General features: G+C 39.3%; 1 protein-coding gene across 4 annotated transcripts; it reads left to right on the top strand.

Annotated features, from left to right (window-relative positions):
- The first annotated feature begins 818 nt into the window (after positions 1–818).
- Positions 819–15,167, top strand: vdac3 (voltage-dependent anion channel 3). Of its 4 annotated transcripts, XM_041788285.1 has the most exons (11): positions 819–929; positions 7,157–7,273; positions 10,379–10,450; positions 10,647–10,696; positions 11,208–11,210; positions 11,659–11,811; positions 11,910–11,962; positions 12,168–12,395; positions 12,529–12,679; positions 14,011–14,068; positions 14,163–15,167. In XM_041788285.1, the coding sequence occupies exons 2-11, from the start codon at positions 7,165–7,167 to the stop codon at positions 14,252–14,254; spliced, it is 969 nt and encodes a 322-aa protein (XP_041644219.1). In that variant the 5' UTR covers positions 819–929; positions 7,157–7,164; the 3' UTR covers positions 14,255–15,167. The 4 variants fall into 4 exon arrangements, with proteins under 4 accessions (XP_041644219.1, XP_041644221.1, XP_041644220.1 ...); XM_041788287.1 differs by lacking the exon at positions 7,157–7,273; XM_041788286.1 differs by lacking the exon at positions 11,208–11,210.
- Positions 15,168–15,445: the final 278 nt, after the last annotated feature.

The raw sequence follows: 15,445 nt of genomic DNA, 5'->3' as shown, positions 1-15,445 counted from the left end.
TACCTCAAAGCAGCTATCAGCTCTAGCAAGTACAATTCTATGATAATGCTTATGTGAAATTTAATCCCTGTCATATGCCTTACAGGTTTACTAAACACCTGCTCCTTATTTATTAAGACTCCCCAACCAGAACACAGACCATTTCCCTTATTTTAACAATGTTTTACAAGATTTTAAAACGAATCATTAAATTGTTAGGGCTGACGGGGAAACAACTTTATCCCTTTTAGAATACGGTCTGCCTGGCAGGCGAACTTCTGGACAACAAAACCCAGTGTTATTAGTTGTTGACGTTGTGCCTGTCAGGGATGTTGGCTGTAGGTCACTGCCCCCGAGTGGTCTTGGAGTCAAATTACATCAAAACAATTGCAGTTTCTCCTCAGTGCTTGTTTTTGCTGTTTGCCCTTCCTGAAGGATATGAAACTTTAAAATGAATCATAATATTTAGAATTGCAGTGATTGTATTCACATTACTTATGAACTTAGTTTTAAACATTTTAAGCTGATACAGCATCAACACTATCAAAAGATGTATTTAAGTGATTTTTTATGACAGTTTGTGGTAAAAGGCAGGGTCCAGTTTTATATAGTTACTAGACAATTTTATCACTAATCAAGCAATCACATATAAAATAATTCCATCATAACAATGACTAGGTAGGGAAATGATGTTTGGAAACAACGGCCTTCAAGAAACGATTCACATACAGGTCCAACACATCTGTTAGGGTCTACGATGACAATACACACATGTTAAACATTTACAAAAGGTATAACTTTTTTGCTCAATGTCAATTACACAACGGCCCCGCCCTCGACCGGAGGTCTGACTTGCGCGTGCTCAGTGTGCTTGACTCTGCTTTCTCCTTCACTGTGCCCCGCTGCACCCAACTGTGGTTAGGAACTGCACGCTCCTCCTGAAAATAAAGGTAAGTAAAGGGAACTTAAACAGATTTGTGGGTAGAAAAGTTTTTGCTTTTATGTTGTTTTATCTGCATGGTGATTTCGCAGTTGTCAGTGTGGCTTGACTCTCAGGCAAATATGAGTCACACATAAAGAGGTGGGAGTGTAGCTGCGGGACCGACAGGGTGGTTTAAGTGCCAGTTCAGGCCTGTGTATCCTTCTAGTTCCCCTAAATTCACGTTTTAACTGCCTCAAAACTTGTCTCCACTCGGGGAGGATTTTTTTTTTCAAATTGGGATGGTTTCTGTCAGACACAGCGGTGCTCACATTCTCTTTAAATGCTTTAAATAGAATACTGAGAAATAAACTGTAGTGCAACATTGAAAAGGGAGAAAGGATTCGTTTTGTAATGGGAGGTTTGCTGTCAGTATTTTCAGTGGTAATAGACCCCCCTGTGCACACACCAGACGTCCACAGTCGCAGGAACAAAGAAGGCAGAGCTGGACGCATCTGGCATATAATAAAACAAACTCGTCCGCTGATGGGACAACGGGACGTGAAACCATAAAACATTCTTATCTGTGAGTTTATTTTAAAGCACAAGGTCCACGGACCGTTACATTGCTAAGAAAAACTATCTTTTGGCACTACTTTTACGCACGTCATGGATGATAGGGACCCACACTGAGTAGGCTAGTTATTAACAAACATCTTGGTCAGCTTGAGGAAATAAGTAAAACCATTGGATGAAGGCCGAACACGTTAACATGTTTTACGATGATAGTGGTTTTAATTTTTGTAAGGATTAGGTCAAAATCTGTCCCCAGAGTTGTTGTTTTTCAGAGCTGGGGGAAAACAGCAAGAGTGATGCAACCAGCATTACATGACCCCCAGACAGCTGGTACTGTGTTGTTTCTGTTCACCTCATAACCTCCCACTCCCGTGCTGGACAGATGAAACTATGAAACAAGTGCATCAATACATCAAGCAGTTTACATCCAGGCTATAAATTGTCTAGGTGTAACTTGACTGCACTTGACCTTATCTCACACATACACATTCCTTCCATTATATGCTGTACATACATGCCATGGTTTCACCTTGTCCAAGGGTCATGTTGCTATTGGGCAACTAACTGTCTACACAATTTTATAGTTTTCAACTTCAGAAAACTACTTCAACTTCATCTGTTCATCACTAGGAAGAGGGGCATCATCTTAAACCAGCAAAATCCCCAATTTTGCTGTTGAATGAATGTCAGATTATTACTTAGATCATCTATACTTATTTTCATGAATAACTAAATATTTATAAAGTAAAGAAAACTCACAAATGGGCTTTTTCTTTAAAAGTTCCACTCGTAAAGTACCTGTAAAGTGAAATCCCAAATTTGTGTGTTAACACACAAGATATTTTGGAATAAGGTTACAGTAAACATGTAAAACACTGAGATCTATGTGTGACTGAGTTTTTGATTTAGACTGTTGAAAAGTTGGCCACATCTTTCCTTGGTTTTATTGAGCTGGACAAACATCACCATAGCACCCCCCCCCCCCCAACCCCCCCCCATAACACTACAACAATATAAAATAACCCAGCAGTTCATTTCAGTTCAGTCTGTTGCTAGCTGATGTCACTGCCTTCGTTGAAAGTCAACAGCCTTACATGCTTTGTTTTTGTTCATTGTGAGGTAAATTTCCCAGATGGGCAATGGCCTACAGGTCACTAAAAGTGCCTTAATGGAGACATTTGTGCCAGAAAACAGAAAATATAATCCCCAACTTCTATCTCTCTGCTCTGGCACAGGGTCAGGAGCCACACAGCTGCACTCTGATCAGAGAAGCATTTTTTAAATTTGAGAGGATTTTCTTGTCAGTGGTTGTGGCTTCAGTTTATTCAAACGAAACACCCACACCATCCCAGAGCAGATTCAGCTATCAAATTTTTTTTTATGAATTTGAAGATTAATTTAATAAATTTAGGTATGTTTTTTCATGACTGAAATTTGGCCTGGTTTTTCATAACACAGTGGCCTGTCATACAACAAACCTAAAATACAGATTTTTTTTAAACCACTTTACACAGATTTAAACGTTCATCTTGATTTGCATCTCAATTTGGCTTTATTTTTGACATATTGAAGGCTTGGGAATTGAGAAACTGACGTATACATTTTTATGGGTATCAAAAAAATGCATACTCACTGGTAGATGCACATTGCAGACCTAGTTTGTGTTTTTGTGCCACAGTATTTTAGCATTGTCAGGATACCAGATTTTTTTATAACTTTGATATGAAATGATTGACCCAATGTTAGGCACTCAATATTGGTTAACTCTTTGATTTAAATACCCAAAACATCTCACTAATTTTCAAAAAATGCACACTGTCTAAACCAGTGGTTTTCAAAACCTTTTTTTGCCCAAGGCACACCTATGACCACACCAAAATCTCAAGGCACACCATATTCCCATCCATGCAAAATAAAAGACTAGGGCTGTACCAATACCTGTATCGGAATGTCTAATACTGCTTAAAATGCAGGTATCAGTATCGGCAAGTACACAGGTTTATGCACCGATCCTGTTCAGACTGGTAGTTCTCAAAGTTCAGACTGGTATTGGATCAGTACTCTGTATTGGCCGATACCCAACACCTTGGTATCAGGAAGGAAAAAATGGTATCGGAACATCCCTAACAACAACCTTCTGTTGTTTTATTGTTGTTATAATTATGCTTGTACGGATTCCAAAGGCATACCCACCAGTATGCCTTGCCACACCATTGAGAACCACTGGTCTAAACTGCACAGATCATTAGAAAAATCACAATAAATTGGCAGTGTCAGCGTTAGATCAGGCTAGTCTGTGTTTAAATTTGACATCTTCAGAACCCTCTTTACCGTGTGGTTACAATTCTCTTTTCACACACATCTGCTGACTTTGAGCTCAGTCAAGACTGTCACCTAGCTGCAGCACAATCAAGTGTTGTATATAAATAAAACAATGAGGCACAATACAGATAAATAAAGCCATTATTCAGGGGGGGTTAATGGGCTGAACCTGGAGGAGGACACCCAGTGAAATCCTTGTCACATGCGCCGTAGTGTTGGGTTCACCTGAGCTAAATTTAGAGCTGAGTGTAGAGACTGAGGGATGAAAGCGAGGAGGAGGGACAGGGTCAAAAATGGACTGTGTTGTGGAGGAGTTAGGCGGATGAGAAGGACTGTTTGTGAGGTGGCGTGACGGTCCTGGGATTGCACTTGGTCAGCAAAATGCAGGTCAGCTGGCACACATTTGCTTACTGTTTGAGAAATGAAGAACGACAGCAGAGACAGACATGGCATTTTGACACCTACTGTGATTTATTGTCATGTGTTTGTGGGTGAGAAAGACAGAGACCTTAAGAGCTGTAAATATGTTAGGTTATTCAGGATAAGATGATGACTCATGGTAAGCCAGAAGTCAGACTAAATTTTGATCAGATTTGGTTATTTCTCTTGAGTGATTTCTCAGATTTACAGCGTGTAAATTGTAAAGTTATGGTTGCTTTCTCACATTTACAGCACAGTTACTTATGATCAAAACACAGATGGTCTTGATGAGGCCAACAAACCAATTCTATTCACATGTAACAATGTAATAAATGAGCATATGTATGTGAATTTAACATTGACATTTTGATGAAGTCCATTTGCTATGAGGACCAAAGCATTTAAGCCTCAGATACAGCATCCAGTCATGGCTTTCTTGTTTTTTAGGGCAAGAAGTGATCAGGAAGTGAAGTCAGGTTACTTAATGTTTTACTACACAAAAAGCCAGCAGCACCCACAACTCAAGAGAACCTTTTTTTTTCAAATTCAAAGATAAAAACAGTGTCACAGACAGTAACAGTACTGGTACATCTCAAAAATTAGAATATCATGAAAAAGTTCAATACTTTTTGTCACTCATTTCAGAAAGTGAAACCCATATATTATTAAACATAGAGTGAAATATTGCAAGCCTTTATTTATTGAGATGTTGATGATTATGGCTTACTGATAATGAAAACCCAAAATTCAGTGTCTCAGAAAATTAGATAATTGTGAAAAAGTTCAAGTTCAAAAGAAGTTCAATATTGGTTTCAATAAAGGTTTCCTGAGCCTTTAAATGGTCTCTCAGTCTGGGTCGATAGGATACACAATCATGGGGAAGACTGTAGACTTGGCAGATGTCCAGAAGACAGTCATTGACACCCTCTACAAGGAGGGTGAGCCACCAAAGGTCATTGCTAAAGAAGCTAGTTGTTCACAGAGTGCTGTATCCAAGCATATTCATAGAAAGTTGAGTGGAAGGAAATAGGGCTGGGCAATTAATCGCAAATTAGATAAAATTGCAATATGGCGTGCTGCATTTTTCAAATTGCAGAAGTTGCAATATTTCTTTAACTTGAAATTTGCCAAAATACCAGTTTAATAAATCAGTTTTTTTTTTTTTTTTTTGCAGCGGCAGAGATTTTATGCACATTATGCAAACATTCAAGTGTCATTTTTTTAATAATGGCTCCTTTTTGTGTTTTATGTATGTTTTTCTTAATCAAAATGAGTGAAAAACATACAGTAACCCAAGTGATCACTCCAGTTTTTGCTGTTTTGGGAAGTGGAATCGTTCTGTCGCTACGTGCTACTGTGTCGTCAACAGAGGGGGAAATACAAGAGTTTGGTACTCAAGAGTTACTCTGGTTAAAACTTACTTAAATGAAAGTAAAAGTACTGATTTCAAAATGTACTCAAAAAGCACAAGTTCCCCAAAACACTACTCATTAACAGTAATTTGAGTAAACTGAATAAGCTACTATCCAACCGTGCCTATGATATATAATAAATAAAGCCATGAGCCACTAAATGTTTCATCCTAACTTAAAAAATAATTTTTGGAGAGTTGCTGTCACATCTGTATGCATTCAAATTTCAGAAAACACGCTCTCTGTGAGAAAGTTGGATTGCTGTCTGATTAGCTTAAATGCTTTAATGAAAGACCACCAACTGCAAGCAGAACCAAGTTTTCTCTCAGAAGGGTGTGGAGGCCAAAAACAGCTAAACAGTAAATGTTGTACTTACATTTGCCAGTTTAGAAAATGTCTGCAAATGAATCAAAATGTTGCTCACTAAGTGCTTAAAGTTCCTGTGAGAAACTTTTGTGTTGACTTAAGCGCAAAAAGTATTATCTTTTTGCTGATCCTGTACTTTACATGTCATGTATTTCACAAAAAGCCTTTAATTTATGATGATACCCATATTTATCAATCATTGCGTACATAGTCTGTTTTAGAAATGTTATTTGAAACACTTGGTGACAACCCCCTCCTACCACCCCTAAGTAGCAGTTTCAGACATTAAAAATATAATTTATAGGAATAATAAGAAGCTTTAATGTGTAATTCAGCAATTACTGGCTGATGAGTATGAAATCAAATCAAAATATGATGATACATCAGTGTTTTAGTTGCTGTTCTGTTGTAGTTACACTTAATCTTAAAAAATAAATACTTGGGGCACAGGTGGCCGATTGGTTAAGGCGCACGCCCCATGTATGCGGACGGCCCGGGTTTGAATTCGGCCTGAGGCCCTTCACCGCATGTCTCTCCCCTGCTCTCATCCCTGTTTCCACTGTCCTCCTCTATCAAATAAAGGCACAAAAATAAACCTTAAATAAATACTTTCAACTTCCGACTTTTATACGTCTGAATGTGAAAAAGTAAATGCCTTAGATCCAATACTGTATATTAACAGTAGGACTCATGGTGTTACGTGGCAGTAATGACACCAACATCAAGTTACATCACTGCTGCTGTAATGTGTAATACCTGCTGACGTAATACCTGTGGACAGATGGTGCTTACCTGATGATGTGCTGTGCTTCTTTACACCTCCATAAGGGTCATCAGGGCGTCATTGTTCACCTCATGGAGCCAATCCGTATTCTTTATCTGATAAATATGTAATTTCTTTGAGCTGTACTGTGGATGCACACCGTGCTTATCATGTTCAAATGCTATGCACAAAGTACACATGTTCATCATGTGCATAACCCCTGTGCACAGACTGTATAATGTGATGCAATAGTTGACCAGTTCTTTGCATTGAAAGGGCAGCTGAAGAGACACAGAAACTGCAGACAACCCACATATTGTGTGCTGTTGCTGTCCAAACACTACTACTTTACTTGCCAAAGTTTTCCATTGTCCCTCCTTGCACTTCTCTCCCCTGAAGAGACACACATGGCAGATAAAGGAGTGGTGGTGCAGAAGGAAAAGGCAGGAAATGGCAAGCAGGCTGAGAACAAAGGCCACTGTGTGACATGTGAACACCACGCACCCAAGGGACATGGTGAGTGGGGGGTTTGTGTGTAGATAGAGACAGATTACACATCATCAGGGTCCCTGGATTGAGCTCTAGCTGGTAAACCTTCATCTCTTCCCTCTATTAATTGTACTGTGTCTGAGTAGTCAGACTATTTTGATTTTCTGCTTTAACCAGTGTCCCCCTACATGCTATTTGTCTCCATCCTCTGCTGAAAAAAGGTGATTTGTGCTGCTGATATGGAGGGAGAAGCACAGACGAGCAGAGTCAATAGTAAATCATTAACCAGTTTTAGGTTCTAAGTGAATATGGGGTATTCTGAATGTGCCGACAAAGTCACCTTGTCAAAAAGTGTCTTCTTCACATGCGCAAAGAGCGAACACATACATAAACCCAGGAGACCCTGATGACTGTGTGCAGCTGGGTGCAGTGCAGTGGTGTGCAGGAGTGGTACATGCTGACTAACCAAACCTGCTTCTGCTTAGGTTAGCTCTACTACACTGGCTTGGTAGTATTTCATTACACATCATACACATTACATCCTTTTTACTTCACAAGCATTGCATTATGGGGCTGCTGTTAATATGAAAATAAGAATGAGTCTGGATGCAACATTCCTTTGTCAGATGGCTATTATATCTTTTTAAAAAACAGACATTTTTCTGGTCCCTTCCTCCATTAGTTAAACAGTCTCTCTGCTGCTTGCAAATAGATTGCTGTTGAGTAATCAATATGGTTCACATGGTGGGGGTGGAGAGAGGCTGTTTATCACCTGTGCCCAGACAGGCCCTGCCAGATGGCGAGGGTCTGCCAGCTGAGAAAAATATGTGCACAGATGTATTCAGCGTGTGTGTTAGTTAATATCTGATAGTAAATGCTTCCTGTTTCTGGGAAGAAGCATGTTTTTCCTGAAGGGGCACTGATCATTTGAGTGTCATTGCTTAATAGTGCAGAGCGTTGTGTGTTTTTGAGAGACATTCAGCTTGTTTTCTTTTTAGGCATTAATATTTAAAAGGGCATTCCAACTATTATCATTTGCATAAACACTAATGCAAGAAAGAGCTGAACTCTAGGTAATCAACAGTAATTATCGCAGTATTCATGTCCACATTAGAGCCAGATATTTCAGGAAAAAGGACACTGAGAAGAAAGACACTGAAAATGAAAAGATATAATAAAGATGATTATTAATAGACTTTTACCTCCCCCCACCCCCTACCAATTTTACATCAGTTTCACATTTGACGCAATTTTCTCTGGCTTAATATAATTTATGTCACAGACAAAGCCTAAAACATCTTTGATTGAATTGCAGACTTTTTAACACATCATCTAAGCAGAAAGTTTGTCTCACAACTGGAGAATTATAAAGATATGCAGGTTTTATGGGGAATACACCATGGGTAATGTAGAATGTGGATTTCAGAGCTTTGTTTGTGCTAAGAAAAATGAAGATCTGCATATCTAGGCCTTTCCTGCTTCAATCTTTAACATTGCTTTTTATAGTATTATGCCCTCTGCCATTTTCCAAGTTCTCTTTAGTCACTTTGATCAGGGATGGGCAACTTGTGACCCCTCTCCTCACTCAGTGATGCACATGAGTCAGAAACATTTTTTAAAGGAAATATGTGATTCGGACACAAAAATATGCACGTCATGTAACTCACCCATGATTAAGTCATAAACATAGTGAAACCATCTCATAGTCTACATTAAAGAATTGATCAATTAGAACATGGAAAACAGAAATATTTCTGTAAACTATACCATTTTAAAGGTCACATAGTTTACCCCTTCAAGACAAGTTTATATTGTTCTCAGAGGTCCCCAAACCATGCCTGTGAAGTTTTTTTTGCTGAAAAAACACTCCAAGATTGGATTTTTGCATGTCTAAAAAACCTCTCTGTTTCAGCCCTGCTCAGAACGAGCTGTTTAAATGTTAATCAGCTGTCTGACTCTGGCCCTCTCAGGAAATGGATGAAGCTTAATAGAAGTGGCTCTCCTGGAGAGGAGGGTGGAACTTTCTTCCAACCTGAGGGCGGTGCTAACTCCCCACATGACATCATGAGGGGAAAATCTGACAATAGCTTGTTTCAGCACACATTTTCTGAGAGGTGGATAAAGGGGGGGTGGGGGTGGGGGGTCTAATTCTTGGGATTGTGGACAGGCCATGGGCACATATTTTTGTTAGAAAAGCCTGAAAAAGTGTATTTTGCATAATATTTGACCTTTAAAACTGGAATGAAGAAATAAGTAGATATCATAAGATGTAATTTAAACTCCTTTATGAAGCATTATTAAATGCATTAAAAACAGATGTGCAAGCAGGCCTAACCACATAAATGGCAGGGCCCCTGAAAGACCCAGAAATGATTATAGAACATAATTAGATTCTGGGTTTTGTTCACAGGTTATTTCTGGGGTTAAATGCCCTGACTAGCTCTGTCTTTTTCTTCCCCTTTAATTTTTTGCCATCACAGCTTTTGCGCAGGTGCTGTAGTGGCAATAAACCAACCAGTAGTTGACGTTTAGTTGGCCTCGTTACGATGTTAATATTATTTCTAAAAAGGTTTACACAATTTTAAGAAAATAGGACTTACACTGTAAAATAGGCTACATTTTCAGAATCACCAAAGATTGAAATGTGTAATTGTGTTTATTAAATAGATTATAGTGAGTATTTAGGTCAAAGTAACATTTGTTTATTATTGCCTGATTTCAGGATTCTTTTTCTTAACCACTGAGTAAGAAATAACCTAAGAATACTTTCCTCTCAGTCGCATTCATTACAATTAAAAATAGATCAAATTTCTTATATAGTGTGCTAGCCTGATAAATGAAGCATCACTGTTACCATTTGAGTTGAAACAATAAAAATGTTGGACTGATACATTTTGAATCAATGGGGATGTGTTGTCGGAGTTCCCAAAAGCCCTATCTGGTCTCTTTTTGTTTAAATGTAAGTAATTATTATTATCCAATAAAGACAGACCAGCAGTGTCTTAAAATGTGTTCCTCTAGCAGTAAGAATAAAATAACTTTTAAACTCTTTCCAAACCAAGTTGCCAATCCCTGTTTCAGGTGGTCTGATTTAGTGAAGGCTGCATTTTTAATACAGTTCTGCTTCCTCAGGCACAATGGCCGTCCCCCCTGCCTACTCAGACTTGGGAAAATCTGCCAAAGACATCTTTGGCAAGGGCTTTGGTAAGTGAATGCTTCATGTGTTTGCTCTGTATGCAGTAGTGTTAATTTCAGAAACCATTTTACACTCTTTAACTTTAAATACAGCCTGTTTATTTTAACTACAGCTGTTTGAGAGCCATGCTGTGAAGTTAAAGGATGTGAGTTATTATTCCACCTTGTCTGTTCTTTTGAATCTCCCAACTTCCTTTCTCTGCAGGATATGGCGTTCTCAAGCTGGACGTTAAGACCAAGTCTCAGAGTGGTGTTGTGAGTACCTCTGTTGTCTTTTTCTTCCTCATGTATTGCATGTTGAGGCCTCTCCCTCAGCTCTGCAGAGTAGATGTGATGGCTGACTCATGGCCTTACAGCACCTCATGTCAGACTGTGTTTGCTGCCTGACATGTACTTGGTCTGACCTTCAGAGTCAGCAAAGAAACAGTCTGACAGACGAGTTTACACCCAACTCTTTCCCCTCAAGCAACGTGTTGCATCATAACAGAGGTTTAGTGTGCTCCAGACATGCTGCGTGTCCTTTTTGCCATGGTAACGCCATAATTATTGCTTGTATACGGAGATCCACACATGCCTCAAACCTTATTGGAAAACAATGCTGTAAAAGTATTCCCACTGCAACCAAACTCACAGTTTTCTGCTCTCTGTAGCCGCTTTCTTTTCCGTAGTGAGCTGATAAATGTCTGCATGAAAACTCTGGGTGATCCTCTCTAACTTCCTCTCTTCTCTCCTTTTTTCTGCTTTCTTCTTTGGACGTTGATGTCAGATGGTAAGAGAGAGTGTGCTTATGCGTATGTAGTGATTAAACACAGGTACACAGCAGGGTAAGCCAGTGGTACCAGTTACGTGTTTGTGTGCAGACAATTTGTGCAGGCTTTGTGCCAACTAGTTTGTCCAAGTGTCAACATTTACACCAAGCTGCTGCAGCCATTAACAGCACTGAAACTCAACCTCTCCCTCACAGTCCTGCCCATATTTTCACTATTCCTTCCCGGTTTACTTCTCCATCTTAAAGGTGTAGTTTTTAAGTTAAATAGCAGCCATGCAAACCTGAGAGGGATTGTGTGGCAGAGGAAAAATCTTTGTATGTCCTTCTAGCTACGTCTGCCTCTAGTTTTGGATTTTGTTGTTCAAGCTGCAATGTTCTTCCTGTTTCCTTTCCCAAATCATTCCCAATCCATGACTGCCTACCAATCTCTTTATGCTTTATCCTGTAGGAGTTTAACACCTCTGGCTCCAACAACACAGATACAGGAAAGTCAGGTGGCCACCTGGAGACCAAGTACAAAGTGAGCGATCTAGGCCTTAACTTCAGCCAGAAGTGGAACACAGACAACACTCTCACCACAGAAATCACCATTGAGGACCAGGTAGAGTATAAAAAAGTCCTTTAGATTTTTCAAAACAACAGTAAATCCACTTTTAAAAGAGTCACAGGCTCATGGTGTGTTTGGTTGTCTGTCTATAGCTGGCAAAAGGCCTGAAGCTCAGTCTGGACACATCGTTTGTGCCTAATACTGGGTAAGAACTATCCTGCTAATGATTAGTAGATTTAAGTCTTTAAAAAATGCAAAAGTGAATAAATAAGATGAGGGAAGATGAACTTAAGGAACTATTATTTGAGGATTAAGCCCAAGCATGGTTTAATACTTCTTGAGCTGTAAAATAAACTAAAATATTTCGGGAATTTTATGACATTACCTCCTTAATTTCCTTGTTTCTGTAGTAAGAAGAGTGCCAAACTGAAGACTGGCTACAAGCGTGAGTATGTCAACGTTGGCTGTGACCTGGACTTTGACATGGCTGGACCCACCGTCCACGGGGCTGCTGTGCTTGGCTACGAGGGCTGGCTGGCCGGCTACCAGCTTGCTTTTGACACCGCCAAATCTAAACTGACCCAGAACAACTTCGCCCTGGGATACAAAGCCGGAGACTTCCAGCTTCACACCAGCGTGTGAGTCACTGCACCTCAGAGACACAGGAAGTGGAAGTGATGCATCCGTAAAGGAAACGTTCACCAGGATGAAACGCGAAATCAGACTAGAGCTCACCTTGTTTATTCATGTCTCTTCTCTGTATTGTTTCAGTAATGACGGCACAGAGTTTGGTGGCTCCATTTACCAAAAGGTGAATGGCAACCTGGAGACAGCGGTCCAACTGGCCTGGACAGCTGGCAGCAACAACACACGCTTTGGAATTGGAGCAAAATACCAGCTGGATAAGGATGCCTCCCTGTCTGTAAGAAATTACTTCAAATGTTTGGAGACTTGTTGAATGAATAGATTAAAAGCACCCCTATGAAACTCAAGTTGACAGTGGGTAGAGAACAATTAAGTGTAATTTGAGTTAAAGTCCAACAAAATGTTGAGATTTGATCCTGTTTTATAATTTTAAAAAAGGCAGCATATCTCAAAATCCAAGAGCTGGCTGCTGAGAAGCATCCCCACCGCATAATGCAGCCACCACCATGCTTCACAGTGGGGATGATGTGTTTGTGGTGATGTGCAGTGTTTAGTGTCCTAAAATAGTGTCTTTTCTGATGGCAAAAAGTGCCATTCTAGTCTCATCAGACCAAAGAACCTTCTTCCACATGACCATGGAGTCGCCCACATGCCTTTTGGTGAACTCTAGTTTACATTTATTTAATTTTCTTCAACAGTGGCTTTCTGGTTGCCACTCTCCCATAAAGACTGGTGAAGAACCCAGGCTACAGTTGTTGCATACAGAGTCTTTCCCATCTCAGTTGCTGAAGCTTTTAACTCCTTTAGAGTAGTCATAGGTGTCTTGGTGGCCTCTCTCTCTTTATTCTGCTTCTTGCACAGTCACTCAGTTTGTGAGGGCAGCCTGGTCTAGGAGGATTAACACTTGCCATATTCCTTCCGTTTTTTGATGATGGATTTAACTGGACTCGGGGGGATGTTCAGTGCCATGCATTTTTTTTGTATCCATCCCCTGACTTTTACTTTTCAGTTACCTTTCCTCTGAGTTGCTCGGAGTGTTCTTTTGTCTACATGGTGTAATAGTAGCTAGAAATACTGATTAAGTAGTGACTGGACCTTCCTGACACAGGTGTCTTTATACTACAATCGCTTGAGACACATTCACTGCACTCAGGTGATCCTCATTTCACTTATTGCAAGACTACTAGGATAAATTGGCTGGAGCTCTTTTGAATTAGGTCAGCCACTTTTTTCTTGTTTTTGGTCAAAAAAGTCAAATAATATTGACCATGATTTATTTATAAAATAAATGAAAGTTTAAAATATCCAAGGGGTTGTATACCTTTAATAGGCACTGCATAACATCAATATAATCCAGACAAAAATTCAAAATATATTTTTCAAACTCCAAAAACTGCATAAGGAAAAGTCTTTTTAGCGTTTGAGACAAAGTGGTTGAGATCAGTCAGAAAAATTTTTTTCAGAACTTTTTTCTCACGTTCTGTTTTAGAAAATTGATTTATTTGTATAGTATCTGATAGAAAGTATCATATTGTTCCCTGTTTTTATTTTTCTGTCTCCTTATGTCTTGTAAATGATCTCTCCCACATTGTTTTTCTCTCTTCACAGGCCAAAGTTGACAATGCCTGCCTTGTTGGAGTTGGATACACACAAACCCTCAGGCCAGGTAAGCTATTGATGATTGTTTTTATCCTCTTACCAACAATCCAAACCATACAGGTGTGATGACTTCATGCATAATCTGATCCTCTTTCCTGCAGGAGTGAAGCTCACCCTCTCTGGTCTGATTGATGGGAAGAACGTGAACGGTGGCGGACACAAAGTGGGCATGGGTTTTGAGCTGGAGGCATAAGGAATCATGGGAGAAAACAGTCAAGAAAAGAGGAGAGAAGCAACACAGGAAGAAGATGATTAAAGAGCCCAAATGTGAAAACATGGAAAAGGTCCACTCAGTGACACGTAAACACATCTTTCCTCTGAGTCCTAAACACATACGCACACATTCTTTGGCCTTAACCCTGAAACCCTACGCAGCCTCCAAGACCTCCAGTACTGTAACTTTTCAAGGATTCAAACATTATTTTTTAAAATAAACATTATTTACTGGTCACACACTGCTGACTTGAGAGCATATATTGTCAGAAAACATCAGATATAAAGATTTATCAGCAGGAAATGAATGCAAAACCTCCAGATGATGTGCAACTTCTGACCACACTGACAGGATAAAAGTGCAATTTAAATAAAGCCTTCATGTGTGTCAGATTTATCTTATCTTTCTAAACAAGGATTCAATGCACCTTTTAATTTTGAATGTGTGGTCAGCTCAGTCTAAGTTTTAGACATTAATAATATAGTAGAGAATGCTTTTTTTGGTGTATTTTGGTTCTGTTGCATGCTTTTAAGGCTTGAGGGAAGTTTTTTGACTTTTCAGTGTCAAATGGGCGAGTACAGAGACACTAAACAGATGCAATAAACCTGGAGGGAATAAAGACAGAGCAGCTGATCCCTCTCAGACCACGTGGACTGACTTCAGTTCACTATTTAAACCTCAATAACACAGTTTTGTACTGTGGACCTTCAGTTGCCTAAATGCCTATTTTTTAGGTCCTGTATGTCACCTCTGTCTGGTTTCACATCCTGTACCTGTTCAACCTTTACCACTACATTTCACTTGATCTGTGCTGTGCTTTGTATAGGAGACTTAGTCGCCAGTTAGGACCTCAAACTGATTTTATTCAATTAAAGGAATAAAGAATGTTAAACACTATGATATTCATGTCATCCTTTTTATTTTCATTGACATAAAGCAATTGAAAAAGAAAGAAAGAAAAGCCTACTACCAGGAAAGTAAAATAATAATGTCAATAACTGTCAGCTTTGTTTTTAAATTATGATAGAGATGTCTCACATTTTCTAAACCTAATTTCATAAAAACAAAGAGAATTAACACAAACACCAAAAAAGTAGGCACATTTTTTACATATTTCATCACCTTGTGTCATCGTTATACACTCATGACTACTTCAATAGGTACACCTGT

This window comes from Cheilinus undulatus, linkage group 5 (genome assembly GCF_018320785.1).
Source record: "Cheilinus undulatus linkage group 5, ASM1832078v1, whole genome shotgun sequence".
Lineage (NCBI taxonomy): Eukaryota > Metazoa > Chordata > Actinopteri > Labriformes > Labridae > Cheilinus > Cheilinus undulatus.
Note: the sequence above shows the minus strand (reverse complement) of the source record. Positions and strands in the feature narration are given on the sequence as shown.

What these genes read in the sequence shown, in the direction of transcription:
- vdac3 (XM_041788285.1), top strand. Translation starts at nt 7,165, where the DNA reads ATGGCAGATAAAGGAGTGGTGGTGCAGAAGGAAAAGGCAGGAAATGGC. An exon ending in TTCCAGCTTCACACCAGCGT is followed by an intron (nt 12,396 to 12,528) that starts GTGAGTCACTGC and finishes GTATTGTTTCAG; the next exon opens with TAATGACGGCACAGAGTTTG. An exon ending in CACACAAACCCTCAGGCCAG is followed by an intron (nt 14,069 to 14,162) that starts GTAAGCTATTGA and finishes TCTTTCCTGCAG; the next exon opens with GAGTGAAGCTCACCCTCTCT.